This window comes from Hippocampus zosterae, chromosome 6, assembly GCF_025434085.1.
Source record: "Hippocampus zosterae strain Florida chromosome 6, ASM2543408v3, whole genome shotgun sequence".
NCBI lineage: Eukaryota > Metazoa > Chordata > Actinopteri > Syngnathiformes > Syngnathidae > Hippocampus > Hippocampus zosterae.
Window position 1 is genome coordinate 658065 of NC_067456.1, and position 26685 is coordinate 684749.

Consider the following 26685-nt stretch of genomic DNA (forward strand, 5'->3'; position numbering starts at 1 on the left):
ATGCTAATGCACGCACACGCACAACGAAAACGTCACCGGTAGAACAATTAGTCGTCTTTGCTGTTGATGTCTCATGTATACGTGCTGACTGCAAATGTAATGTCAAGTGCAAATGTTAAACTCTGACCTCCCGAAAACAAAGGTCCACTTTTGAGCGCCCTCTACCAATATGCTAATAGTTGGTATGCTAATATGTAGCAAGTTAGCCACCGTCTGACAAAAAAAAAAACGAAGGTGAAAGAGTAGCTAAAATTGCTAACATGCTCATAGTTGGTACGTGAACATCAGCGAGCTAGCAAAATATCAATAAGATAAAATGTGATTTGAATACTGACATCTTTCATGCTCGTCTGGGACGTCGCGGCGGAGGGACTGAGGGAGGCTGGGGGCGCCGGGGGGGCAGCTGGATGAACGACAAACAATAGAGCGCTTGACGGTGACAGCACAGCATGTGACCTGCAGAGTCACAACACGGGCGGGACAACGGAAAGTATACATTTCAAAAATGATTTCCTTTGACAACATTTTTGATAAATACTTTGTTACTTGATTTTTTTTTTTTTTTTTTTTTTTTGGAATTTTATCACACACATTTGTTTTGGCTTTAGGACTCTTGAAAAGTTGTTTTGTTTTAGGACATTTTTTTTGTCAGAAAGACCCCATCTTCATTTCAGCACATAAATATGTCAAATATGTTCTACAAATCAAATGATTTTAAAAAAAATCACATTTTAAATAGCATTTCATTTATGGTTGACAAGTTTTCTAAGACAGGAGCAAATACAAAAAAAAAAATCCAATTAAAAACAACCCCCATCTCTAGACATGATGCAAAGAATATAATGAACTACAAATAAATCGGTTGATATGAAAATCATTTCAGCCTGTGAAATCATGTTAGCCTGGTTCCCAATATTTTTAATAAAAGGGGGTCCCCCCCCAAAAAAATTATTTTAATTACATTCTTTTTAGGACATCTTCAAACTGCATTTTCATGAAAAAATGCAGACTCATTTTGAAATAAATGACATTACTTTCAATTTGAGAATTTCTTTTAAAGTAAATTCAGTCCATGTTTGTTGGTTTTATCCCCCCGACCCAAGCAAAAAGCCGGCAAGGACGTCCATGGGAGGGAGCGCGGTGGTTTGTTCTTTGAGGACGATGAGGGGGGTGCCGGTAGGGGGGGGTCGCTGATGACAATAGGCCACTTGAAGGCCAGTCCAGTGTCATCTGCTGGACTGGCCAGTCCAGTGTCTACTGACATCGGACAAACCTCTGGACGGGAAACTCGTTTGCTGGGATTGGAGCCGGCGCGTCTCGCTGTGGGGCTATTCCGCAAGGTCATCCTCAGGTGGGAACATTCCAAAGGCATTTTGGCAACCGGCAAACACTCCCATCTCACCGCAGTTGAATCGCCGCTAGCTAGGCTAGTTCTTATTTCTTCATAGCAGGCACGGATTTTGAGCTCTTCAAAGATAAATACAACTGAACTGTATACTCTCCTAGATTTTAAAAAAAAAATTAAACCACTGTAACATTATGCACAAGTTGAGCATGTAACTCAGTGATTCCTTAGCATTCCACTAGAGGGAGCCCATGTACCACTAGTCATTTGGAACACTGATTGGAGCCCATTTCAGAGTTGCACACACAAAAACTGAACTCTGCTTCATCCATTTACTGTCTTGAATTATTGGGGGGGAAAAAATCAAGACAATATAACAGGAATACATTCAATTCGAAGATTTTTTTCTTGCAGACTCGAGGGAGTCCACCAGCGCAATTGCACTAACTTGATTTAATTCACAGAAGATCCAGCTTTCCATTACGCCGTCAATTTCCATTTTGATATCTGAAAGTTGTGATTGTTTGATTTTTGAAGCCACAAAAACAAAGGACAGCCTATTTAGATGACAAAAAAAAGAAAAATCTCCCGAAATAGAAAATCATTCTCGCAGCTTGAAGCTTGATTTATTACTCCAAAAACTTTTTTCAAGTAGTTTGAATTGTAATTTTAGAATAATTGTATATGTTTTTTGACAGGTTCATAATTTACAGGAAAAATACTGTCAAAATCAGAATACACGATCATTATTTTATGTCGATGTCATGGGAAAAAAATATTCATACTACATCATTTTTATATATTATTCATTTTCATATATTATAAAAATGAACACTATTGAAAAAAAAAACATCTTAAATTTCTCATGTTGAAAAATGAATTCAAACAAAATTGCGATCTTTTACCCCATACATACAAGTACTTTTATGGAACAAAAAGTTTCCATCACTCCCGTAACGTTCGGCACCGCGTTCTCTAACCACGTACGTGTCGGCGCAGGCCGTGGCCCTCGCCGGACTCCTGAGCCGCAGTGGGATTTGTCCGCCGGCCAGTTCGCCGGAATGTCGGGACGCACGGCGGGGGCGGGCGAGCCGTCCGAGAGCCGCTTCCACGTGGACGTGGTGCGCGAGGACGAGTCGCGGGCCCGCTTCCGGCCGGGCTTGTGCGACCACGACGACATCGGGCTCCCGCCGGATGTTTTCCTGGAGCCGGACGGGCCCCGGGGCGACTCGGTCAGCCTGCACTCGACGGGCACGGGGCAGACGCAGATGTCGGACACGCAATCCAACACGTACTACATGAGGACCTTCGGACACAACACGGTGGACGCCGTGCCCAACATCGACTTCTACCGCCACACGGACGCCACGCTGGGCGAGAAGATGAACAGACCCTCGCTCGCCGAGCTCCACGACCAACTCGACAAGGTCGGTGCCGCAAAATGCCACTCCGCGGCACATTTTACAACAAAATTGGATCTCTCGAGGTTTCCGTTTAGGACGTTGGAATCTGTTTTGAAGGTACTACTAGTTACACTTTGCTTATCACGGACATGGCCCCTGCGCCTTGAGTTTGACACCCTTGTTCTAAAGTCTCGGGTGGACCAAGTGAAGGGAGCACAAAGGAGCGAGTCAGTGTGACTCAACGTGCTTTCAGTCCCCGCACACGCACGTCATTAGCATGCGCGCGACTGATGACGCCACTGTACACGCACAACGAGGCACGCGAGTCCAGCGCGGGACTGGCACGGCTCTCGGCTTTTGGCCCGGCGCCATCTTCTGCGAAATGCGTTTTGCCCTGTGACACGGTTTTCTGCTGGCGTTGCTCAGGATCCCCTGGACGACGGCGTGGCCAACGGCGAGGAGCCGTCGGCGGCTGAGGAGGCGGCGGCCCGGGCGGTCAAGGAGACCAAAGGAGCCGCCATCAAGTTCGGTTGGGTCAAAGGAGTCCTGGTACGATCAGCCATACGAGAATAATATCCTTCCCTTCAAGTTTCAATTTCGCGGTAACGGCAAAGACGATGCGCCCGCTTTTGGTGCCGTTTTGCCCCTCCCCTTACGAAAGACCACCAATGGCAGAGCATTATCCTAGAAGACTCTCCCCGTGCGGTGAGGCGCGTTTCGAGGCAGCCGTCCCTCTGATCGGGCCCGAAACGTGACCTATGAAAGGTGTTCCAAATTCAGGAGTGCAAAGGCGTGGCCGGGGCGGAGTTGCTAACGCGGCATTTTCTGCAGGTGCGCTGCATGCTGAACATCTGGGGCGTGATGCTCTTCATCCGGATGTCGTGGATTGTGGGACAGGCCGGCATCGGTACACCGTCGCTCGCGTTTCCTCGTCGCCGAAGCGCCAGCGCCGGGATGAGCCGACGTTCCCTTTGTGCGCAGGACTGACCATCGCCATCATCCTGATGGCCTCGCTGGTGACCACCATCACGGGTCTGTCCACCTCCGCCATCGCCACCAACGGCTTCGTCCGGGGAGGTGAAAGTCTCCCAAATCATTTTTGGCCTCGTCGAAGAGGCGGACGACCTCGGTCCCCGTAACGCCGCGCAGCGTGTGTTGTGTGTTTGCAGGTGGCGCTTACTACCTGATCTCCAGGAGCTTGGGTCCAGAGTTCGGGGGCTCCATCGGCCTCATCTTCGCTTTTGCAAACGCGGTGGCGGTGGCCATGTACGTGGTCGGCTTCGCCGAGACGGTGGTGGAGATGCTCAACGTGAGGAAGGCCTTTGACGGTGGCGCTCGGGCCGCTTTTCTTCATCGTCTCTCCTCTGGTTTCCAGGACGTGGACGCCCTGATGACGGACGAGCTGAACGACATCCGCATCGTGGGCACGCTGACCGTCATCCTGCTGCTGGGCATCTCGGTGGCCGGGATGGAGTGGGAGGCCAAGGCTCAGATCGTGCTGCTGATCGTCCTGCTGGCCGCCATCGCCAATTACTTCGTCGGAAGCCTGATGGCCGCCCAGGACAAGAAGCCCAGAGGGTTCTTTGGATATCAAAGTCAGGCAAATTTCAAAACCGCCGCCAATCGATCTTTGAGCGTTCTTTACAGACACCAGCAGCCGATCGCAGAGTAACTCCTGGCACGTGAGAGATCCTTAAAAGATGATCTCAGAATGTTTGAGCAGCGGTCAGGTACTGCGGTTCCACGAGAGCCGTAGCGCGCCCAGTCTTCGATCGCTGCCTCCTGGAACACACCCGATCCCATTGATCGTGACCGTTTTGAGGTTCTACAGACCTCACCGCTGAGCTAAGCGTTTGAAGAATCAGTCGAGAGAGATCTCGACCAGGCGGGCGGGATATGGCTCTCAAGGAACCGGCGTTCCCTAACCCCTGCACTTGAAATTCATATCAACATCAGCGGATCCCGGACTTCACTGCCGGCGAGCTACAAAGCCGCGCAGACATCGTCAAGCGAGTATCGAGTAACTCTTGGTCCACTCTGGGACCTCTCTGGTCCCAGAATGTGTCCCGACACATGCGTTGCATGCAGCCATCCCCAACCGATCTCAGAGTAAGTCCCGCGGGCTCAAGTCGCAGAGCAAATACCAACATCGTCGGCAGATCCCGGCGTCTCACTCGACACACCGGTTCCACGTGGACGTCATCAGCCGGTCCCAAAATGTCTCCTGACATCTCAGATTCATGCGGATGTCATCGGTCAAGCCCAGATGGATGACCGCCACATTGCCGACCGAGCTCAACATCGTTATCGGAAGAACCCAGATTTAGTCATTGACTTTTACGATTACCGATTGGTTGAAATGGTCTTGCGTCGCGCCAGCTGCTGCTTTGAACTCGCCTGAGACTCCTTGTCATTTCCGCAGCGGCTATATTTGTGGAAAACCTGGGCCCAGACTTCCGGGACGACGAGACCTTCTTCTCCGTGTTTGCCATCTTCTTCCCGGCAGCCACCGGGATCCTGGCGGGAGCCAACATCTCCGGGGACCTCAGCGTAAGTGTGACCAACAAAAACTCATCCAAACGATCACTTCAGAATCCTGGACGGCGAGTCGCAAACGATGAACCGCGATGTGTACTTTGGGTTTACTATCGAGTGGGTCGGGAGCGATTCGATTCGAGCGAACACGGGTCCAACCGTTGATGTGGTGTCTGTCGATCCTTGAAAGGACCCCCAGTCCGCCATCCCCAAAGGAACGCTGCTCGCCATCCTCATCACGGGCCTCACCTACGTGGGCGTGGCCATCTCTGCAGGTAGGCGACCGCTCTGTGACATCATCATCATCATCATCTAGCATGGCGACGCTACGCTAACCGAGGCGCTTGGCAACGATCCTTCAGGCTCGTGCATGGTGAGAGACGCTACGGGCGATGTCAATGACACGCTGAGCGACACCGTCAACTGCACGGACGCCGCCGCTTGTACGCTGGGGTACGACTTCTCCATCTGCAAAGAGGGAGGATGCCAGTACGGACTCATGAACGACTTCCAGGTAAGATGGCCACCCGGGCCCGTCTCCACAACAGTGTCACAGTTGTTGTGAGTCACAAGCTTCTCGTAGTTATGAATCGACACATTGTTGAGGCACTCCCACACACAAGCGACTGAAATTTCTGATTGGCCGTGTGAGATGAGCTAACGTGCCGCTATTTGATTCTGACACACGTCTCTCAAGATCCTGTCAAGTGACTTCCGATATTGGTTTGAAAATATATCAGAGGACGATAATCGTTGCTACTGAAGCACTCATCTAAGCTTGACTTGATTTTGGGGGAGCGCGTCATGCACTTAGCAAGCTAGCTATACCAACCCGCCGAGAATACACCCTCCCTTCAGATCGTCCGCCGGCACGGCCTTTAGAGCGCCTCGTTGTTGCGGCGTGAAAAAAAGCTGGTGTTGATTCCATGCGTAGACATCAGAAAGATGCTAGACAAAGTAGCATCCACCCTGGGCGACGACTGGCATTGGATTTCCCGTGGAGGGGGCGTGGTTTCAACGACCGCAACCTTTCAGAGTGAAGAAAACGAACCTGTTGTTCGATTTTGTTCGAGGCTTTGAGTAACCAGGTTCTAAGCATTCACATTTGGCGGGATTGTTGCCAAGCCTTTTGTCTGGCTTCTTGTTTTTCACGTGACAAGGACTGAAGGAACGTTGACGGTCTTTGCACGAGGACCTCGTAGAATGTCCATTCAGCAAAGCGCCACTCAAATGATGAGCAGTCACGTCGTTTTTTGCCTTGCAGGCCATGAGTCTGGCATCGGCCTTCGGGCCTCTCATCACGGCGGGAATTTTCTCGGCCACCTTGTCGTCCGCCCTGGCCTCGCTGGTCAGCGCTCCAAAAGTCTTCCAGGTAGGAAAAACCGCGACAAAACCACTCAACCGTTTGTGTACACCTTGCTTCCATTTTTTTTAAGGACAAAAAAAATTAGCATTGATCTGCGTTGAAGCAAATGTCACGAAACGCCCTCTATTGAGTCTTTGCTATTTACGAGATTGCATCAAACACGTTGGAATTGGCAGCCGGCCAACAGAGGGCGCTAGGGACATTAGATCGAAAAAAAGCCCAATCAAAATGAAAATCACTCTTTTGAACAATCCATCCAATATGTGAGCCGATTATTTTCAGGAGCGTCGCGGGCATGTGTCAAGTTGTGTTTGTGTCCGCGGGGGGGTGGTGTGGGGGTGTCATAGGCGCTGTGCAAGGACAACATCTACCCGGGCCTGCGCGTCTTCGCCAAAGGCTACGGCAAGAACAACGAGCCCCTGCGCGGCTACGTGCTCACCTTCTGCATCGGCCTGGCCTTCATCCTCATCGGTAGCCCACCGACGCTCGATATCAGGCGACGTGGCGCTCCATTCGTGGCTCATTTTTCTTCCTCCCCCCCCCTCAGCCGAGTTGAACATCATCGCTCCGATCATCTCCAATTTTTTCCTGGCGTCCTACGCGCTCATCAATTTTTCCGTCTTCCACGCCTCGCTGGCCAACTCTCCAGGTGAGCATGCAGTCAAGAAAAGCGACTTTTCTTGACTTCTTGCGCGTCGGTCGGGGCTAACGCCTCGCCGTCCCGTTCCCCCCCTCCAGGGTGGCGTCCCAGCTTCAAGTACTACAACATGTGGGTGTCCCTGGCGGGCGCCATCTTGTGCTGCGTGGTGATGTTTGTCATCAACTGGTGGGCGGCTCTCGTCACGCTGCTCGTGGTCCTGGCGCTTTACATATACGTTAGCTACAGGAAGCCCGGTGAGCGTCCGCCGCACTCCGGCTTACGCGCGCCTGCGCTGCCCCTCGCCGGCCGCTCACCGCCGCCGCTTTCTTCCCGTGCTCTCGTGCGCAAGACGTCAACTGGGGATCGTCCACTCAGGCTCTCATCTACAACCAGGCGCTCACGCAATGTCTCAACCTGACCGGTGTGGAGGACCACGTCAAGAACTTCAGGTGAGCTCGTTCAAAGACGCCGTCGGCCGCTTCCGCAGACATCGCCGGCCGATTTGTCAGAGCGTCTTTGCGCGTCGGGCGTTGACGCTTTGTCCTGCCGGCAGGCCTCAGTGTTTGGTCCTGACCGGGTACCCGAGCGCTCGTCCCGCTCTGCTGCAGCTGGTCCATTCCTTCACCAAGAACGTGGGCCTGATGGTGTGCGGACACGTCCGGATCGTACGTACACCCGTTTTAAACTCGTTCCCTCCCAAAGACGTTTTGAAACGTCTTTCCAGTACTTGGTTCCGAATTGGCTGGTACTGAATGAGTTAAAAGACGAGCCCCGCGCCCCCCCCCTCTGCAGGGGTGTCGACGTCCCAACGCGAAGGAGGCGTCTCAGGAGCACGCGCGCTATCAGCGTTGGCTCAACAAGAAGCGCATCAAAGCTTTCTACGCTCCCGTCTTCTCCGACACGCTCAGACACGGAGCGTACTTCCTGCTGCAGGTGGCTGACGACACTCCCTGTATCCCCCCCCCAACCCCAACCCCCACCCTCGTTGTTTCATGGATTGGAGTGTTGAGTGACACCGGTGTCTCCCTGTCCAGTCGGTGGGTCTGGGCCGCCTGAAACCCAACACTCTGGTGCTGGGCTTCAAGAACAACTGGATGGAGGGTCAGATGAACGACGTGGAGACGTACATCAACATCATCCAGTAGGAAACGCCTCCGGGTTCATCTTCTCTGTCGTCGTCGTCTTCACCGATGCGTCGCGGGTGTCGTTGCGCAGTGACGCCTTTGACCTGCAGTTCGGCACGGTGATCCTGAGGCTTCCCGAGGGTCTGGACGTCTCTCACATCCAAGGACAAGGTCAGTGGCAACGATGGCACCGAGACAGCGGCACCCGGCGACGGATTTGGGGTACCTCGGACTCACGGGCCAAAACAATAAAACAAATATGGCAAGAAGTGCCAAAACAGACCAAGTCAAAATCAAGTCCCATGCTGAGGCAAAATGCCAAAGACTTAAAAGGAGTTTGAAGGCCAGTTTGAAAGATGGGCAGTGCTAGGGGGAGTGGGGGTGGGGGGCAGTTGCCTAATCTTCATTCCAAAGAGAAGGGCCGGCAACTGAGAAAGCGCCATCGCCTCCGAGCCTCCGCTCAGTCCGCTCGGTACCTCGAATATAGCGTCCGGCTCGAGAGGCGAGCGGCGGCTTTCTGGACCAACTGGAGAAGCTCGATGGAGGATTGGCTGACTCCAAACCCAAGTCCGTGACAGTCATGCAGCCCAGATGTGGCAAAGGCACGAACGGCTGCTTGAAAATGCCTCTTGAGAACGGACTTGACTTGACTTTCGCTAGCTGAAAGAAGCCCGATTGAACACAACCGATTTCAAATCTCTGTCTTATCAATCGGTCCCCAATTTAGCAGAGCTTCATCATCCAATCACAGAGTCATCACGTTGACCTCCATGCCATTGCCAGAGTGATGACCGCCGGATCGCAATGTCCTCCGGTACATTTTAGAGCTACGCGGGCGGGCGCACCAGTTGGAACCAGAGTGTCGCCGACATGTCCGATTGATTCGTCATGAACTAACCCCGGCCGGCGTATTTGCCGATTTGACTGAGCGAAAAACTTGCGTTCCTTGCAGACGAGCTGTCTTGCTCCCATGAGAAGCCTCCGGTCAGCAAGGACACCCCGGTGACCTTCGCTCTGACCAAAGACTCGGACTCAGACTCTACTCCGTCCAAGGGGGCTCGCGACTGGAGCAGCCCGCTCATCATCGGAGGTGATGGACCAATTATTATTGTTATTATTGTGATGATTAGTATCCCAACGCAACTATAACTTACCAGTGACAACTTTTAAGGCAGACCGAGTCCCCATCTTGGTTACTGAACAAGTCTATCAATTTGTGTGTGTGTGTGTGTGTGTGTGTGTGTGTGTGTGTGTGTAGATGGCAAAGCGACTCTGAGTGCGAGCGACCAGCGCCTCCAAGAGTCCAGTCAGCAGTTCAAGAAGAAACAAGGGAAAGGAACCATCGACGTCTGGTGGCTCTTTGACGACGGAGGTCATTTTATTTATTGTTTTATTTTTATTATTTTTTTATCGAAATGTAGCCGACATTTTCGAAGGCGTCTCTCAACGGTCCCCAAATGTCAGCCCGCCTCCACATTTTGCCAAGCCAAGCTGGGCACATCCCCACCCAAAAAAAGTGCAATCATTGCGAAAAGATTCAATCAGAGAAAACTTGATCGGTTAGTACTTATGTTATTCATAATGTTATTTATTTTCTGATTTTTTTGAGGGGGGGTTCATACGTGTGGTTATGTCAGGCTTTTTGGAAAACAAGCAATGTTGACGTTTCGACGCCTGTGCCATTGTCACACTTTTTGTGACTAATTGACCCCAGCCGGTCAGAGAAGAGAAAAGTGAGTTGGCCCTCCTACGGTTAACTTTGGGGGATTCCCGTAGTTTAGACTTTGGCGCCATCTCGTGGTCGAAGTTGTAAATGACAGTTTCGTGGGGGGAAAAAATTGTGGTATTTTACAAGAAAACGTATGAGAACAAAGTTGATGTCATATTAGATGAATGTTCGTGTAGTTTTTTTTTTGAATACTACTACAGTAATCCCTCGTTTATCCCGGTTAATGAGGACCAAAACCACCCGCGATAGACGAAAATGACTTGAGTCATTTTATTTAGAGAGAAAATGATGTCGCTGCCATTGCCAAGAACATGAGGCAAATAATACCGAGTAGCTACAAATCATTTGTAAGATTGTATCGTGTGTGTGTGTGTGTGTGTGTGTGTGTGTGTTGGGGTTAGGGTTGACACTGCTGCTTCCCTACCTGCTGACCAACCGAAGCAAGTGGGCCGACTGCCGCATTCGAGTCTTCATCGGAGGAAAAATCAACCGCATCGACCACGACAGACGCATGTCAGCCACGCGCGCACGTGTCCGACACCTCGTGGGGGGGGGAGCACACTGACGCGTGTGTGTGTGTGTGTGTGCGCGCAAACAGGATGGCGACGCTCCTCAGCAGGTTTCGGATCGACTTCTCCGACATCAACGTTCTCGGAGACATCAACACCAAACCCAAGAAACACAAGTAAGTTACAATGGGCACACCTACGTACGTATACACGCGTACACAACGCCCCCCCCCCCAACCCGCCCTCACTAACTGCGCGTGTGCGCGCACGTAGTAAATTGTGGTTCAAGGCCCTGGTGGAGTCGTACAGGTTGAAGGAGGAGGACATGGACCAGGAGGCGGCGGAGCGTCTGAAGGCCGAGGAGCCCTGGAGGATCACCGACAACGAGCTGGAGCTCTACAAGGCCAAGGTGAGGCCGAGCACGTCCGCGACACGCGCGGCCTTCCTTGCTCGTGACGACAACCGTGTGGCGACGTTTGTGTTCAGAGCAATCGGCAGATTCGACTCAACGAGCTCCTCAAGGAACACTCCGGCGACGCCAAGCTCATCGTCATGTGAGGAAACTTCATGTCTACAAACATGTAAATCAGGGGTCCCCAAGCTTTTTTGCCCCACAGACCGGTTTATGTCAGACAATATTTTCACGGACCGGCATTTAAGGTGTGGCGGATAAATACTACAAAATAATATGCTAATATCTTCAAAATACGATACAACACAAATTCAAAGTGTATGAAAATCTCAACTCACCATAATGCTGAATCAGCGCGAGCGCCGAGCTTGATTTTCTGTAAGCGGGCAGTCCCATCTCGGGGTAATGGGAGACAATGACACCTGAAATGCGTGCTTCTTGTCGAGTCTACTTCGCCATTTTGTTTTAGTCGCCGTTCGCCATTTTGTTTTAGTCGCCGTTGCTGCACAAAAGCCCCGCCTCACACAGGTAGCACGTCGGAAATGGCAACAGTGCTATTGTGGCCATCTCAGAGTGTTCAGCCATAACTTGAATCCAGAACACCGGCAGAGTTGTTGTCTCGAACGTACTTTTGAGGCCGCCGTCATTTGCGATCTCCAGCAGTTTATTTTACTCATTTAGCAAGCTCTGGTGTTTTGTTTTTAGCGTAATCAGTCACGTGACGGAGAAGCGTGGTTTGACGTGTGTCAAGTGACACAGCCGGATGTAACGGGGAATCCGGTGATTTTTCAAAATAAAATATCTTTCGTATTCCAAAATAAATAGGACGGAATTCATGTAAGTTCTTATTGTGCGGCCCGGTACCAAATGCCCCGAGGTCCGCGGCCAGGCGGTTGGGGACCCCTGATCTAAACGACAAAACGAGAACAAAAAAATGTCGTCTGTCGTTTTCTTTTTCAAAAAGATCAAACCCTGAATGTGCTGAAAAGAATCTGACTGCTTCAAAAATGTTTTGATCTCGAAAAATTCCCTCCATCCAGCCATCTGTTTCTAAACATTGTCATTATTATTATTATTATTACTGTTATTATTATTTTTTTTAATTATTATTATTATTTTGGGGTGAAAATTGACGTCACTCCTTAGTACTTGTCAGTCACAGCATTATTATGATGATAATTGATTGAGTCATTGTAATTGTGCATCCTTAATCAAGCGTCCGCTCCTTTTGCGATTGATCAGGACGATGCCGCTGGCAAGGAAGGGCGTGGTTTCTAGCGCCCTCTACATGTGCTGGCTAGAAACGCTGTCCAAGGAACTTCCTCCTCTTCTGCTGGTGCGAGGAAACCACCAGAGCGTGCTCACGTTCTACTCCTAACACACACGCACACGCACACAGGCACACGCACACAAAAAACTTTTACTTCAGCATTACTTGCTGTGTTTTGGTCCGCTTTTTAAAAAAAAAAATATTTATTTGTAATAACAAACTGACCCAATCTACATTTAACGGTTTGTTTACATGAATCAACGTTGCATTGGAGAAAGAATGTGTCCCTATGTTGTCATGTTATATTTTTAACATTGTGGAATAAATAAACTACAAAGTATACAGTTGTCTTGGAGTCAAATCTTTTAAAGTAAAAGCAAAAACAAACGATACATGCTACAAAAGGTCTGGCTGACTTTAGTTAAATTTGAAAACATTTCTGAACGGTCGGGATGCAACAATAATGGCGAGACATTTTGTGTTTTCACCCGTTATTCCTCTCTTCAGATTTTTATTACGTAATTGCAATAAAATTATTATAAAATTGATTATTCAAAAACCGAAGTTAGTAACGGTGCAATCGCGTTTGTTCGGAAAATACACTATCAGTTACTAGGTTAGACTTTTTCATGCGTACATATTTCCTTCCAATCCCTCTTTTGATCCGATATTCTTGTCGAAGGTAGACGTTTCGAATAAAAAAAATAACTTTAAGCAATAATCTGATTAAATACACCTACTTTATTGCGTTCAACAGTACAACGATGCATTCAGTGAACCTCGGATATTTCAGAGTGCAGTTAAAACTGTCAATATGAGTTAAGAAACCGATAGTGTTATAATCATTTGTCGAGGTAAAACAAAAGTCACTCCTGATCCTTTACGCATGAAAAATATCATCAAACAAGGACCAAATGCCGCTCGTACCTGTTACGGATAAAGCTGTTGCGAGAGCGCTACATGAATCAACAATCTTCAAGTCAGCTATCTTTGAGGTGTCCCTTTCTCATGGCTGTGCACTTGAACGCACCTCGTCGTGACGTCACCCGTCATGCAACAGGGCGATCGTCGAGTTCGTCCTGTCGTTCGACGGTTTCAGGTGACTTTTCTTAGGAATTATTGAACATCAACAACCTTAATTAAATAGTTATTCTGCTTTCACGCACTCACTTGGCTTTAGCTTCTCAACGCGGTGACAACGAGCGAGTTAGCTTGGCCTTCCTTAAAACAGTCCTGTGCAAGAGGACAAAATGAGGAAGATTTGTGTTTCACCTCGTCAAGTCCGAAATGTCTGGCAGAATATTCGTTGTTCCGGGTAAACTTTCACCGTAGTTGTGTTTGTTGCAAGGTGACCGCGGATGTTCGAATCCCCGGTCGTAATATCCATCCGTTTTCCGAACCGCTTGGTCCTCACTAGGGTCGCGGGGGGTGCTGGAGCCTATCCCGGCTGTCTTCAGGCAGTAGGCGGGGGACACCCCGAATCGGTTGCCGGCCAATCGCAGGGCACACAGAAACGAACAAGCATTCGCACTCACACTCACACCTAGGGACAATTTAGAGTGTTCAATCAGCCTGCCATGCATGTTTTTGGAACGTGGGAGGAAACCGGAGTACCCGGAGAAAACCCACGCAGGCCCGGGGAGAACATGCAAACTCCACACAGGGAGGCCGGAGCCGGAATTGAACCTCTGCACTGTGAAGTCGACACGCTAACCACTGAACTACCGGGCCGCGGTCGTAATATAAAAGTTGAAAATACTTTTTTTTCTGTTTCTTTCATGTTTTCAGTTCCCCCGAGTCAAATCATTTAAAAATAAATATTTTAATGACGTGATTAAAATATTACACCCATGCATTTTTTTCATTTCCTTAATTTTCTAAAATGAAAAAGACAAAATGTCAGTTCGTCCATAAATACGGAAATTGAAAGTGCAACGTACAAAGTATGAAAATCTGACAAATCAAATGAAAACACAATTGAAGGTCAAATATTTTCAAATCAATCCGTCAATGAAAATATTTAAGATTGACAATGGCGTCAACGCGGCCCGGTAGTCCAGTGGTTAGCACGTGGGCTTCACAGTGCAGAGGTACCGGGTTCGATTCCAGCTCCGGCCTCCCTGTGTGGAGTTTGCATGTTCTCCCCGGGCCTGCGTGGGTTTTCTCCGGGTGCTCCAAAAACATGCATGGCAGGCTGATTGAACACTCTAAATTGTCCCTAGGTGTGAGTGTGAGTGCGAATGGTTGTTCGTTTCTGTGTGCCCTGCGATTGGCTGGCAACCGATTCAGGGTGTCCCCCGCCTACTGCCCGGGACAGCTGGGATGGGCTCCAGCACCCCCCGCGACCCTAGTGAGGATCAAGCGGTTTGGAAGATGAATGAATGAATGGCGTCAACCTCAAGAGCCGCTCCAGGTGTAATGTGTGTGTCTGCAGGCAAAATGTCCGACGCGCCCGAGGAGGAAGTCGTGGCCAAGTTCCTGGACGCCTCATCTCGCGGCGACCAAGCTCAGGTGACGTCCCTGCTGTCCGCCGTCCCGTCCCTGCTGGAGCGCACCGGCCCGAGAGGATGGACGGCGCTCATGCTCGCCGCCAGGAGCGGACACGCCGGCGTGGTCCAAACGTTGCTCCGACACGGGTACAAGGAAGAAAAAAAATCATTTTGCCAACATTTCCCACCATGAATGTGACCTGTGATGTGTTTGCGCAAGTGCGCACACCCTGCGATAACGGGGCACCTGCTTCTTCGTCTTCTTGTTTGGAGGAGCGACAAGAGTCGAGTGAACAGCAGCGGTCAGAGCGCGTCCGACGTGGCCGCCTTCTGGGGTCACCAGCACGTCTCCGCCTTACTGGGCGACCGAGACGGCGCCGGGGTGGAAAACTACTTTGGGAGCGAGCCGCTGGACCGCCTGAGCGCCAAGCGTAGCGACGCCGCTTGGCTGGAGGCCCGGAAGAAAGATCCCGCCTCCGTCTTCTTGCTCTTCTCCGATCTCAGCCCCATGCTGCATCAGGACCAGCAGGTTGCAACGAGTTTTGGGATTTTTTTGGGGGGCGGGGCTTACGTGTTTTACTTCGGCGCTTGGTTCTTGACCGCCATGTGGTTTTTGACCCCCGTTCCGGACTTCCCGCAGGGCGTGCAGCATTTGTGTCGGCTGGGCTACGAGGCCGTCAAAGATCTCCTGGAAAAGCCCGAGCCCGTGCTGGTCTTCTTGGGCGTGGAGAAGAGGAGGAAGAACCCAACGGCAACGGAAAATCCTTCCGAGGAGCTCCCGGCCTGGTTCGCCATCAGCAGCAACGAGGACCAGGCCGCGCTGCTCGGCCGCAGTCCGTACGGGGAGCAGAAGTGCTCCTTCGCCTCCACGCCGCACCGGGACCTGCTTCTCCTCACCCACGAAGATGCCGGTATGTCCTACCGAGAACTCGGTGGGCGAGCGACGGAGTTCTCAAATTGGTGTGGTTTCAGGCGTGCTGGCTCCAGCTCGCGCCCTGCTGGCCTGGCACCAGCGTTACGCTTTCTGCTCCACGTGCGGCGGCGCCACCGTCTCTGAGGAAGGAGGACACAAGAGGAGCTGTCGCAAGCAACAGTGCCCCAGCAACAAGGGGGTACACAACACGTGCTACCCGCGTACTGGTACACACCCGCACGCTAAAAGGGGGAGGGGGGGGGGACGATGACACGCATGTATGCTCACATTCTCTGCTTCCTTGGAGACCCCGTGGTCATCATGCTGGTGGTCCACCCCGACGGTAACCAGTGCCTCCTGGGCCGGAAGAGCGTCTTCCCCGCCGGAATGTTCTCCTGCCTGGCCGGTTTCATCGAACCGGGTAAGGCGCGCAAAAAACCGCACACGCGGCGGCGAAGCGGCGCTGACGGGGAAGTGAAATCTCAGGCGAGACGCTGGAAGCGGCGGCGCGGCGCGAGGTCCGCGAGGAGAGCGGCGTGCTGGTGGGCGCCGTCCGCTACGTTTGCTGTCAGCCGTGGCCCATGCCCTCGCAGCTCATGATTGGCTGCCTGTGCGTCGCCGTGGCGACCGACATCACGGTGGACCGCAGCGAAATCGAGGAGGCCGGATGGTTTCCGCGGCAACGGGTGAGGCAAACAAACAAACGAGCCCGCGCAGAGCCTCCCTACCCTGTGGTTTGCGATTGGTTTTTTTCCGGGTGTTCTGCACTCAGGTGACGGAGGCGCTGCTGGGCGCAGGATCCCGCCCAGGTTCCGTCCAATCGGGTCTGGTCCTCCCGCCCAAGCAGACCATCGCGCACCAGCTCCTGCGTCACTGGATCGGCACGGCTGCCAACCTGTGAACTTTGACCTCAATATTCCAGAAGCACTTACATGGGAAGAACCGTGTCATCAACAGAAAACCTTTCTACTGTCAACCCCCCCCCCGATTTACACCCAAATAAAAGCGGACGACCACGTCTCGTTCCGACTCGAGTCCGTAAAATAAAAGCACCAGAAAGTAGCAAAAAAAAAGTTTAATTTTCCTTTCAAGCAATACTTCAATTCTTTTTTTTTGCTTGTTGTTCCAAATACAAAAAAAAATGTACAAACATTTAAAAAGGACTCTTGCTTTGTCCCCCCCCCCCCCAACCCCCAACCCCCTTACAAACACACACATTCACAAACTACACAACAAATCAAACTGTTGCGATTGTTACGGATGAGGCACCAAAAAAAAAAAAGTCAAAGGTGGTGTTATTCACACAAGTACACTGGGGGGCGGGGGGCAAGTGGGGGGGGGGGGGGGGGTGTCATTGCCGGTCACGTGTGAACTGACCCACCAAAACAAGTCAATTGTCACGGTCGACACAAAAAAAAAAAAGAAAGACAAGGTCGGGATGACTCGGCTCCTCTAAAACAGGAGCCCGTCCGTCTCAATGTGTTCATTTTCCAGAGCGCTTGTCCTTCATTGAGGGGGGGGGGGCAGACTTTCGGCGATAGGAGGGCGCGCCGTTACTGCTCGTCAGTGGCGGCGGTTTACTTCCTTCGTCGACTACTTGATAACAGACGCGCACGGCGGACGTTTTGACTTTTTTAAAAAAATGGCTTCGGGTGGACGTCGGGGCGTCTTCGCACCCGCCATGGACATGAAGAGTTCAAACTCGGCGTGGGGGTGTCAACTCTTTGTGATACGTTCGCGTGACATTCAACAGCCGATTTGGACGCGCTTGCGTTTGCTTGGGACGAGTTCGCAGCGCTTCCAGATGCATCTGCACCCGATATGGACACAAGTCACACTTGGGGAGAAAGACAAAAGGCGCCATAATTAGGGTGAAAAGAGTTGGGGGGGGCAGGGGGGGGGGGTTCAGAGAATGGTCTTCAGAGAATGAGAGTTCCGCTCATGACTGGCACAAGTGCGGACGCCCCCTCCACACTCAAAAGTCATCGTCGCTTTTGGCTCAAGCGCGTGGCGCTCGAGATGACGATCGGTGCATAGACGAGGACGAAGAAGCTTCCCGGCGAAGCGCTGATTTTGACAGGGCGACGAGCTCCGACGTCACCCGTTCGTGGGGGGGGGGGGGGGGGGGGGGCAGAGTCCCAAGTGGAGGAGAGAGAGCCAAACGCAAAGGTGCCCGCTATTTGTTGCGTAGCTGCTCCAGCTGGTCCTGATACTCGGTGAACAGTCTTTGGAATCGCAGGTTTTCTCCGATGACGGGCAGGACCTCCTGCAGCAGCTCCCGCTTGTGCAAACCCTGAACGCCAGACGGGGGGGTGGGGAGGAGAAGAGACGCGATCAACGTCGGCGGCGACGCCCGAATCGCAACTTTGTCTGACTTTTGAAGAGAAAGCGTCGGAGCCGAGCGAGAAGCGCCCGCTGCGTCCTACCAGCGTGGTGGCCTCCCAGGCCGTCGCGGCCGACTTGTGAACGGGACCCAGGAGCTCCTTACAAAGTTCCCGCAGCCGAAAGTCGGAGCCTCAAAAGGAGAACCAGTGAGACGACAATTTCAAATCATTCCACCGCGTTGCCAAAATGGCCTCAAATGGCCGCTCCGAGCCAAAATGGCCGCCTTGCTGCGTCTCGTGACGCACGGTTTCTCATCGAGCCACACGTCGACAAGAGTCAATCAAAATTTTGGAAACGTCGACGAACCGGCGCCAAGATCCGTCGGAGAACACCGGCCGGCGCTCGCCAGCCGAAGGAAAACGTTTTCCTTACCTTCGTTGACGAGGAAGCGCGCGTAGATGAGCAGCCAGTAGCGATACTCGGCCGCCGAGCGCAGCGCGAGAGCCGCCGCCAGCTGGTTCTCCAGGAAGGCCAAAGTCATGCTCTGCTGCAGGCGGTGCGGGGCGGCCGCAAGGCGCGACGCCATGCGGCCGGCGCTGCCACCAGACAGGTGAGGGACACGACAACTTAGCGCTCGGACTTTTTTGGCTTTTCTTTTGGTTGCCGCCCCCTTACTTGAGATTGCGTCCTTGCAGGGTGGCCAGAAGCCCCGAGGAGCAGCCGGGTCCATCCTGGGTAGGGAGGCAACTGCGGAAATCGGCGCACTGGACCAGACAATCTCCTCGATCGGCGATCAGCGTCCTGAGCGTGACGACGGTCAAACGAGAGTCAGTCGGGCCGGGGCGTCACAATGGGCTAACTACGTCGAGCCGGGCCGGCGTTTGCGGCTCACCACGTCTCCAGGGATGAGCTGAAGCAGAAGGACTTGCCGTTGGACAGGCCGACGACCGGGACGCCCTGCTGAGTCAGCAGCGACTGCGACACCGTCACCTCCGAACCTGCCCACATGGCCGCGCCTCATCAAAACCGGGCGGCGCGTCGGGCACACAACGAGAAGCGGGTGCTCTCACCAGACAAGATGGCGGTCAGGGACTCGTTTTTGACCAGAGCCTTCTGCTTGTAGACGTCCCTGCGGGTCGGCGCAAAACGGGGACATCGTCAAACAAGACGTTCTCAACCAACAGACGTCACGACCACAACGCGAGGCAAAGCCTTCAGGATCCCATCGACCATCTACAGTTGGGCCATCTCCGGGTGCCTCCTTCACAAAGACCCCATGGGGCGAGCGGGATTCAAGACTCATTCGACCGCGGGGCGTCTCGCTCACGGAACGCATCCGAGACACCAACCGGGACGGCAAAGACATTGTTAGCCATTGGCCTCAACACAGCAATCAACTTCCGTGGGATCAAAGAGACACAGACAACACTTGGCCCACAAGTGTCACGACATCATTGACCATCAAAGAGCCTCCTCCGCATCTCAATCCGGCGGACACTGACCAGACAGAAAGCGTGGCGGCGGCCGTCAGCGCCATGACGAAGTGGGCCGAGCAGTTGAGGGCGGACACGGCCGACGGCAACTGGATGGATGGCAGGAGGCGGCGGCCGCAGGACGAGAACACCGACAACATCCCGTCCTGGCACGCCACGGCCAGAACCTCGCTGAGGACGACCACCGCGGAAAAGGAAGGCGGGTCACGTGACGTCCAAGCGCTCGGCCGGCGGGGCCGAAGCCTTACCCGCTCCCCGCCGCCGCCACCACGGATCCGGGCAGCAGCGTGTTCCACTCGCGGCCGTCTCGGGAGCACCGCAGCTGACTGAGCCTGGAGCCGGCCGCCGACGTCACCTCGTTGTCCACCTCCAGGAAGACCGCCGGCTCCACGCTCACCTGCGCACACGCAAGCGCAGACACGTTCATGCGGGCGTGCACACACACACACCAGAAGACATCGGATGAGGCGTCCTTTTTTGTCACCTGCACGTTGAAGGCCTTCTGTAAGCCGGGCGTCGGCAGCTTGGGGGCGGCCGTCGGCGCCGGAGTGGGCGGCGCCGCCACGGACGGCGCCCTGATGGGCTCCCGCTCAGGAGGAGAAATGATCTAAAGCGGATCAAATGAATTAGCGCTAGGCAATATTATGACAATTTTTTTTTTGTACCTGCGTGAAGGACTGGCTTATGATGGGCGGCGCCATTTTGTCCTTGCGAGGCCGCCCCTTCTTGCGCTTCTCCACCACCTCGGCCGCGTCCAACATCAGCGGCTCGGGTTTGCGCTTGCACAGAGCCAGGTTCTTGTTGATGGAGGCCATCTTGTCCTCGCTGTCGCTGCTGGTGTCGTCTTTGGCCTTGGCGTCCTTCAGGACGGACGCCGACGCGTCTTTGGGCCTGAACGACCCATCGGGACCGCAACGTTATTACGAGATGCAATTGTGAATCGCCGTTCGCCTACAACTTGATCGATGGAACAGGTTTGAAATGATTTGCTTCAAAATGCAACGATTTTGGCTTATCCTCCCCCACGTTCCTCCCAATTTCCCAGAAATTCTTAAAGCGGCACCCAAAATAATTCAGAGTCGTGGCTTGGAATTGAAGCGGATTCGCGTGGGACAGAAGAAGTGAGCCAATCTTCTCTGATCCACTGATCAGAGACTTTGCTCTTTCCAAGCGTTACGGTCGACGGTAATCACCTGTCGAGCGGCGGCAGACCGACCGTCGAGGAGATGGCGGCGGGGACGCCCGGCGTGGTCTTGGATCTTTCCGTGAACCTGGAGTCCAAGGCCTTCATGGGCTCGATCTTGGAGGCGGATGCCAGCAGCAGACCGGCCTTGACGCCCGACGGGAGGACCTGGTCCTTGGTGTCCTCGGGGCCCTTGAGGGTCGCGTTGGCGGGCGGCGGCGGCAGGGCGAGCGCGGCGTCGAGGCCGGGCCGCAGCCCCGCCTGTCCCGGGGCGGGGTCGGCGCCGAGCTGAGGGGGCAGCTGGTTGGACAAGGAGGACGGCAGGATGGGGACGCTGTTGAAGAGCGCCGGCGAGAAGTCCCTGGCGGAGACAAGGCGGAAATAAGGAGCCCCCGTTTCCTCCCTCGTCATCCACACGGGGCGGCGGGGGGGGGGGGGGGGGGGGGGGGGTTGGGGGTCGTCAAAAAAGCCAATTACCCGGTGTCCAGCTGAGCGATACACAGAGGCGTGATCCGTCTTCTGCCGTCGGGGGTTCGGGTCTCCACCTGCTTCTTCAGCAGGTTCTGCGAGAACATCGGCAAGTCGGTCAAGACCCGAGCTGGCGAGGGGGTGGGGGGGGGGGGGCGCTCGGCAACTCGCCTTCCTGATGTCCTCCAGAGACTCTCCGTTCATCACGCTGTTGAGCTTGGGCGCCGAGGAATCGGCGCAGGCCGCCGCCGAGTTGTTCTGGGCCGTGTTCTGCCTCTCCTGCTGGTACTTGAGCATCTCGGGGTTCTCGATGATGGTGGTGGCCAGCTGCGGCTCCTGCGTGCTGGTGATGGCCAGGCTCTTGCCGTAGATGTTCTGGTGGATGGTGTTCTGAGGGAAAGAGGAGACGCACGTTGGCCGCGTCTGCGCGACTCCGCCAGACGAGCGCCGGCGCCCACTTTATCGGACCTTCTCCTCCTCGCTCAGGGGGTCTCCCAGTTCGTCCAGTGAAAAGTCCAAGTAGGCCACCGTGCCGTCCATGGAACACACCAACATGCCCAAGCCTGTCAGAGTCCTTCACCCGGCGCACAAAACAAAAAAGCCATGAGAGGAAGCGAAAACAGAATGTCGCCGATTCTTCACGTTTGGGAAAAAAAACTCACCAGGAGATGTCCATGATGGATTTGTCAAACAAATCGTGGATGACGACCAGGGGCCGCTTGAGGGAGGTCAGCTGGTAGACGCGCACGAGGGAAGAAAATCAAATCGGTTGGTATCGCTCGACTTCTGCCCGCGTAGACAAACTTTTACCGACCCAGACAGAGAGCGAGCGGTCCTTGCTGCCCACGGCGCAGCAGCAGTACGGACAACTGGGCTTGGAGGAGCTGCCGTTCTTCTGCTTCTTCTTGAAGATCTTGGGGTTGAATTTCTACACACACGCAGACACGCACAAAAATGCCTTTGAAAAAAAGTCGAATGTGCTCAAGAGCAAACGTGTGGACGGGTGAAGAAGAAGAAAAATTTGCATATCGTGTAGGCAAATAATGTTGCGTTTGTGAAGATCCGCCATGTTCAAGTGGACGACATGCAGGAAAAGCCGAAAAGCCGAGCGGGGCCGGTCGTGTTGCGCAACGACAGGCCGCGGCTTCCGATAAGCGGCACGCGGTCGCTTGCCGCGAGGGTTATCTGGCTTCGGCTACATGCTATCGCTAACTTTTTTGCGTTGAGTGTGTCTATACCGAAATCGGGGGTGTCACGCTCATTTTTGTCGTGGCCCACAAATGGCAGATTGGTAGCAAAAAATGTTTGTTTAAAAAGTTTTTGAAAGTAAAGACAAAATGTAATTTGGGTATTTTAGTAAAAAAATATTCATTTGCGAACCGTATATAATGACTGACGTGGCGGGCCAATGTCTCTACCGAAATCGGGGGTGTCACGCTCATTTTTGTCGTGGCCCACAAATGGCCGATTGGTAGCAAAAAATGTTGGTTGATATTTGTTTAAAAAGTTTTTGAAAGTAAAGACAAAATGCAATTTGGGTATTTTAGTAAAAAAAATATTCATTTGCGAACCGTATAAAATGAATGACATGGTGGGCCGATGTCTATACCGAAATCGGGGGTGTCACGCTCATTTTTGTCGTGGCCCACAAATGGCCGATTGGTAGCAAAAAATGTTTGTTGATATTTGTTTAAAAAGTTTTTGAAAGTAAAGACAAAATGTAATTTGGGTATTTTAGTAAAAAAAATATTCCTTTGCGAACCGTATAAAATGACTGACGTGGCGGGCCGATGTCTATACCGAAATCGGGGGTGTCACGCTCATTTTTGTCGTGGCCCACAAATGGCCGATTGGTAGCAAAAAATGTTGGTTGATATTTGTTTAAAAAGTTTTTGAAAGTAAAGACAAAATTCAATTTGGGTATTTTAGTAAAAAAAAATATTCATTTGCGAACCGTATAAAATGACTGACATGGTGGGCCGATGTCTATACCGAAATCGGGGGTGTCACGCTCATTTTTGTCGTGGCCCACAAATGGCAGATTGGTAGCAAAAAATGTTTGTTTGAAATGTTTTTGAAAGTAAAGACAAAATGCAATTTGGGTATTTTAGTAAAAAAAATGTTCATTTGCGAACCGTATAAAATGACCAACGTGGCGGGCCGGATCTGCCCCCCCCCCCCAGCACACACACACACACACAATGCTGCGTTCATGCCGAGACTCACCACCACCGTGACAGCTTTCCTGTGGCCCACAAAGTCCATGTTGGTCTTCCAGCCGTCGCGCTCGACGATCTGCGCCGTGGGCCCCGAGTTGTTCATGGCGTGCGCCGACACCAGGTACTGGCCGTCGGGGGACCACGACAGACGCAGGACGTGGGTGGTGCCGCCGCACTGGAACATGAAATATTTGTAGAATGGACAAACGATACCAAACCCGCAATCACACTGAATAGCGAGGACTTTGAGTGCGTGTACGGCTTTAAAAGGCGGAGCCTGGCCTGGCGATTGGAAGCGTCCTTCCGCCCACCTCGCTGAAAGGCTTGGTGATGTTGGCTTCCATCTGCCAGTCGAGGGTCCGCCACACTTTCAGGCTGTGGTCGTCGGCCTGCGAGGCGATGTACTTGCCCACGGGGTCCCACGTCAGGCCCTTGACCAGGCCCGTGTGGCCGCGCAGGCACGTCACCATCTCTGAGGCGGCACAGTGGAGAGAACGTTAGCCACTTTTGAGGTTCCTTTCGAACGACGCGGGTTTTGGAGATTGCCGGTGGCGCTGGCAGCACCGGATTCGCCTTCTCTCACCGGGGAATTTGCGCGCATTCCAGATGACGATGGTGTTGTCCACGCTGCACGACGCCAGCCACACGTCGTGGGGAGACCAGGCCACATCCATGACATCTATGCGCACACGCCGCGATGATTACACCAAAGAGACTTTTTGTTTCCAACAATAGCGTCTAGAACAGTGGTGGGCAAACTGCCGCCCGCGGGCCAAATCCGGCCCATTGGTCTTTCTAATCCGGCCCGCCGAAGATTGCGACACAATTACAGTTCGATGTCAACGACTGCATTCATTTCATTTGGACTTGTAATGACGGGCATTTCAACGCCAGGTGGCGCAGTTACTTAAAGTTGCAGAGCATAGGGAGGAAGCGGGAGACGATACGGAAGCCCGCGGTAGCGCCGAGTCAAGCCAATCCCGTTCGATACGACGGAATAATGTACTTTTAAAGTCTGAAAAACGTGCCAAAAAATGCAAAATACTGCTTTTTAGATAAAGAAATCCAATTCATATGATGTCAAATTTAGTTCACCCTTTTGATCCGGCCCTCCAGAATATTTTCTGGTTCTCACGTGGCCCTATGCAAAAAAATAATTGCCCACCCCTGGTCTAGAAGTCCTCCTTAAGATGCTGTGGTTTTTTTTGTGTGCGTCACCTCCAGTGTGGTTCCTCAAAATGGTGACGCATCTCCACTGCTCCACATTGGCCAGTTTGCTGCTGGAGCCAAAAACCGTGCTCGGACCGATGAACCTAAACATCACGTCAGTATCAACGCCAGGTTCCGGATGATTTTAAAATGGGCAGAAATCAGGTCACTTTTTTGTCAACTTTGTTTTGTTTGTGTGTACGTACGCAGCTCGTTTCCACACCATCACCAATTTGTCGTCCCCTCCGGATGCAAGGTACAGCCCGTTGTTGGACCAGCGCACGCAGTTCACGCATGCTGCACACAAATATGAGTTACAATGTTATTTTCCTTTTTTTTTTTTTAAAGAAATGCTTATTTCAATCCCATTTTTTCCCCAAAGCGCCACCACCAGAACAAAGGTCCGGACCAGACAAGCGGACCAAAGGTGGTTTCAGGCGAGAACGCATCATTGGGTTTGAAGACTGCAGTTCAAATATTGTATTTGTCGTCTTTAGCGATTCAACAACATTGCCAATTACTTTTCATAAAAATATTACCAAGGTGATTGTCCATCTGGCAAAGCATTTTGGGGACGTTCTCATTCTTCTCATCTTCCTCGCGGAGGACAGGCGCCATGTTCCAGATCATCACCTTCCCCGAGTCCTCCCCTGGTGATCACAAATGATTTTCGACACTATTCCTTGATCGGACTGAATCGCCTCATATGTACGCGTTTGACAAGTTACCTTGCCCGCCGGTTGCAAATTTGGTTCCATCCGGATGAATGTCAACAGAAAAGATGGGTTTGCCTGTCAAAGCAAACACAAAGGAGAAAATACTCCTGTAATTCCAGCCACTTTACGAAAAGAGAACCAATCAAAACAATCAATTTAGAGCATTCTGGCCCTTGCAAGCTCACAGAATATTGTGATTTACGAAACAGGAGTTTTGATTTAAGCAAGAAATGGTTGCAAATGATTTTATTGTCTCGATGTACATATCGTACCCACCCAACTTCTGCAAGCAGGTGAAGACATTACTCACCTAGTCGCAACACCCTAATTAAAGGTAGGAGAAACACTCATAGCTCGACGCAAAAATCGGAAGTGATTAGTAGCAAAGCTATGTTGACTACATTTGTTGTTTTTGTTGGGGAGAGGGTGGAATTGGGGCTGGGGACATCTGTGCTTCACTTGTTAAGAAACTGCTAATAAAAGGAGCTCCTAATAGCCTTTCCCCCTGGAAGCGGCTAAAAAAAAACACTAAAAGTGTGCATAGACAAGATCTGGGTAATGGAATTCGCTTATGATGAGTGCCCCGAAGTTGATTGCTAAGGGATGGAGTTCTGCTGCATGTGGCAAAGCACAGATTGACAAGCATGAAGTGCTGCCTCCATTAGGGAAAATGCAATCCATGCTGTCCTTTTTGGGAGTTGCGGTGTCACGTGTACTTCACTTGTCGAGATACCACTTGCAATAGGAGAAAACTATCCATGTCTATGACACATAGATGAAAGCTTTTCTTTTTTTTACCGAAAACGACCCAAACGTGTCATCCGTTAGGCATGCTAATGGCTAAATAAGCCAAGTGACAGCATTTAGCAATGTTGGCTAACGCCAAAAGCTAGCCGGGAAGGGGGTAGCTAGCTTAGTAGCTGGGGTATGAAAACATTTGTGCTCCGAGGGAAAACCGCCAAGGTGTTTGGTGCCTAAAATTAACGCCGCAGTTGCAACTTGGAAACGGCGCCGGGTGTCGACGTCCATTTGTGTCCTAACACACCATTCCTTCCCTAGGAAGCCTCTGCCGACAACAACAAAAGCACCAACTTGATCCATGAGATTCGCTTTCTTACCGTTGTGGCTGACCCAGCTCGGCTTCAGTAGCTTCATCTCCAAAATCTTTGTTTTAATTGTCTTAATGGCTTCGTATCCGGTCGGCGTCCGCGTTTTATCTCTCAAACCCCGGCCGACGCTCGAGTGTCTTTGGGGGACTTGAACTCCATCGCTTCTTGCAGCATCCCCGCCGAAGCGAGCCGGACGAGGGACGAGATGACAACGCGCAGGACCGGAAG

General features: G+C 52.1%; 3 protein-coding genes and 1 long non-coding RNA gene across 4 annotated transcripts; 2 read left to right on the top strand and 2 right to left on the bottom strand.

Annotated features, from left to right (window-relative positions):
- The first annotated feature begins 1199 nt into the window (after positions 1-1199).
- On the top strand, positions 1200-12673 carry LOC127602633 (solute carrier family 12 member 2-like). The gene is made up of 26 exons (XM_052068899.1): positions 1200-1351; positions 2345-2772; positions 3175-3297; positions 3580-3655; positions 3730-3825; positions 3918-4057; positions 4124-4343; positions 5171-5298; positions 5474-5558; positions 5646-5797; positions 6548-6655; positions 6997-7120; positions 7197-7298; positions 7388-7543; positions 7639-7738; positions 7843-7954; positions 8082-8222; positions 8324-8430; positions 8505-8584; positions 9366-9503; positions 9672-9785; positions 10544-10655; positions 10741-10827; positions 10925-11060; positions 11138-11205; positions 12306-12673. The coding sequence occupies exons 2-26, from the start codon at positions 2407-2409 to the stop codon at positions 12439-12441; spliced, it is 3207 nt and encodes a 1068-aa protein (XP_051924859.1). The 5' UTR covers positions 1200-1351; positions 2345-2406; the 3' UTR covers positions 12442-12673.
- On the bottom strand, positions 12301-13705 carry LOC127602789 (uncharacterized). The gene is made up of 3 exons (XR_007962867.1): positions 13504-13705; positions 13261-13412; positions 12301-12437 (listed from the first exon to the last, which is right to left on the bottom strand). It is a non-coding gene; the product is annotated as an uncharacterized LOC127602789 (long non-coding RNA).
- nudt12 (nudix (nucleoside diphosphate linked moiety X)-type motif 12) lies at positions 13342-16766 on the top strand. Its single transcript, XM_052068995.1, has 8 exons — positions 13342-13432; positions 14768-14969; positions 15096-15351; positions 15463-15733; positions 15795-15962; positions 16043-16156; positions 16222-16421; positions 16508-16766. The coding sequence occupies exons 1-8, from the start codon at positions 13342-13344 to the stop codon at positions 16634-16636; spliced, it is 1431 nt and encodes a 476-aa protein (XP_051924955.1). The 3' UTR covers positions 16637-16766.
- A 60-nt stretch (positions 16767-16826) lies between these two features.
- LOC127602635 (protein HIRA) lies at positions 16827-26685 on the bottom strand. Its single transcript, XM_052068904.1, has 24 exons — positions 26467-26685; positions 25361-25423; positions 25172-25282; positions 24839-24929; positions 24642-24736; positions 24007-24102; positions 23735-23895; positions 23431-23598; positions 22019-22132; positions 21867-21937; positions 21673-21778; positions 21376-21594; positions 21214-21299; positions 20747-21097; positions 20219-20444; positions 20038-20160; positions 19802-19950; positions 19563-19724; positions 19131-19189; positions 18953-19058; positions 18736-18861; positions 18493-18656; positions 18162-18250; positions 16827-18028 (listed from the first exon to the last, which is right to left on the bottom strand). Exons 1-24 carry the CDS (start codon positions 26501-26503, stop codon positions 17912-17914), a joined length of 3090 nt encoding a protein of 1029 aa, XP_051924864.1. The 5' UTR covers positions 26504-26685; the 3' UTR covers positions 16827-17911.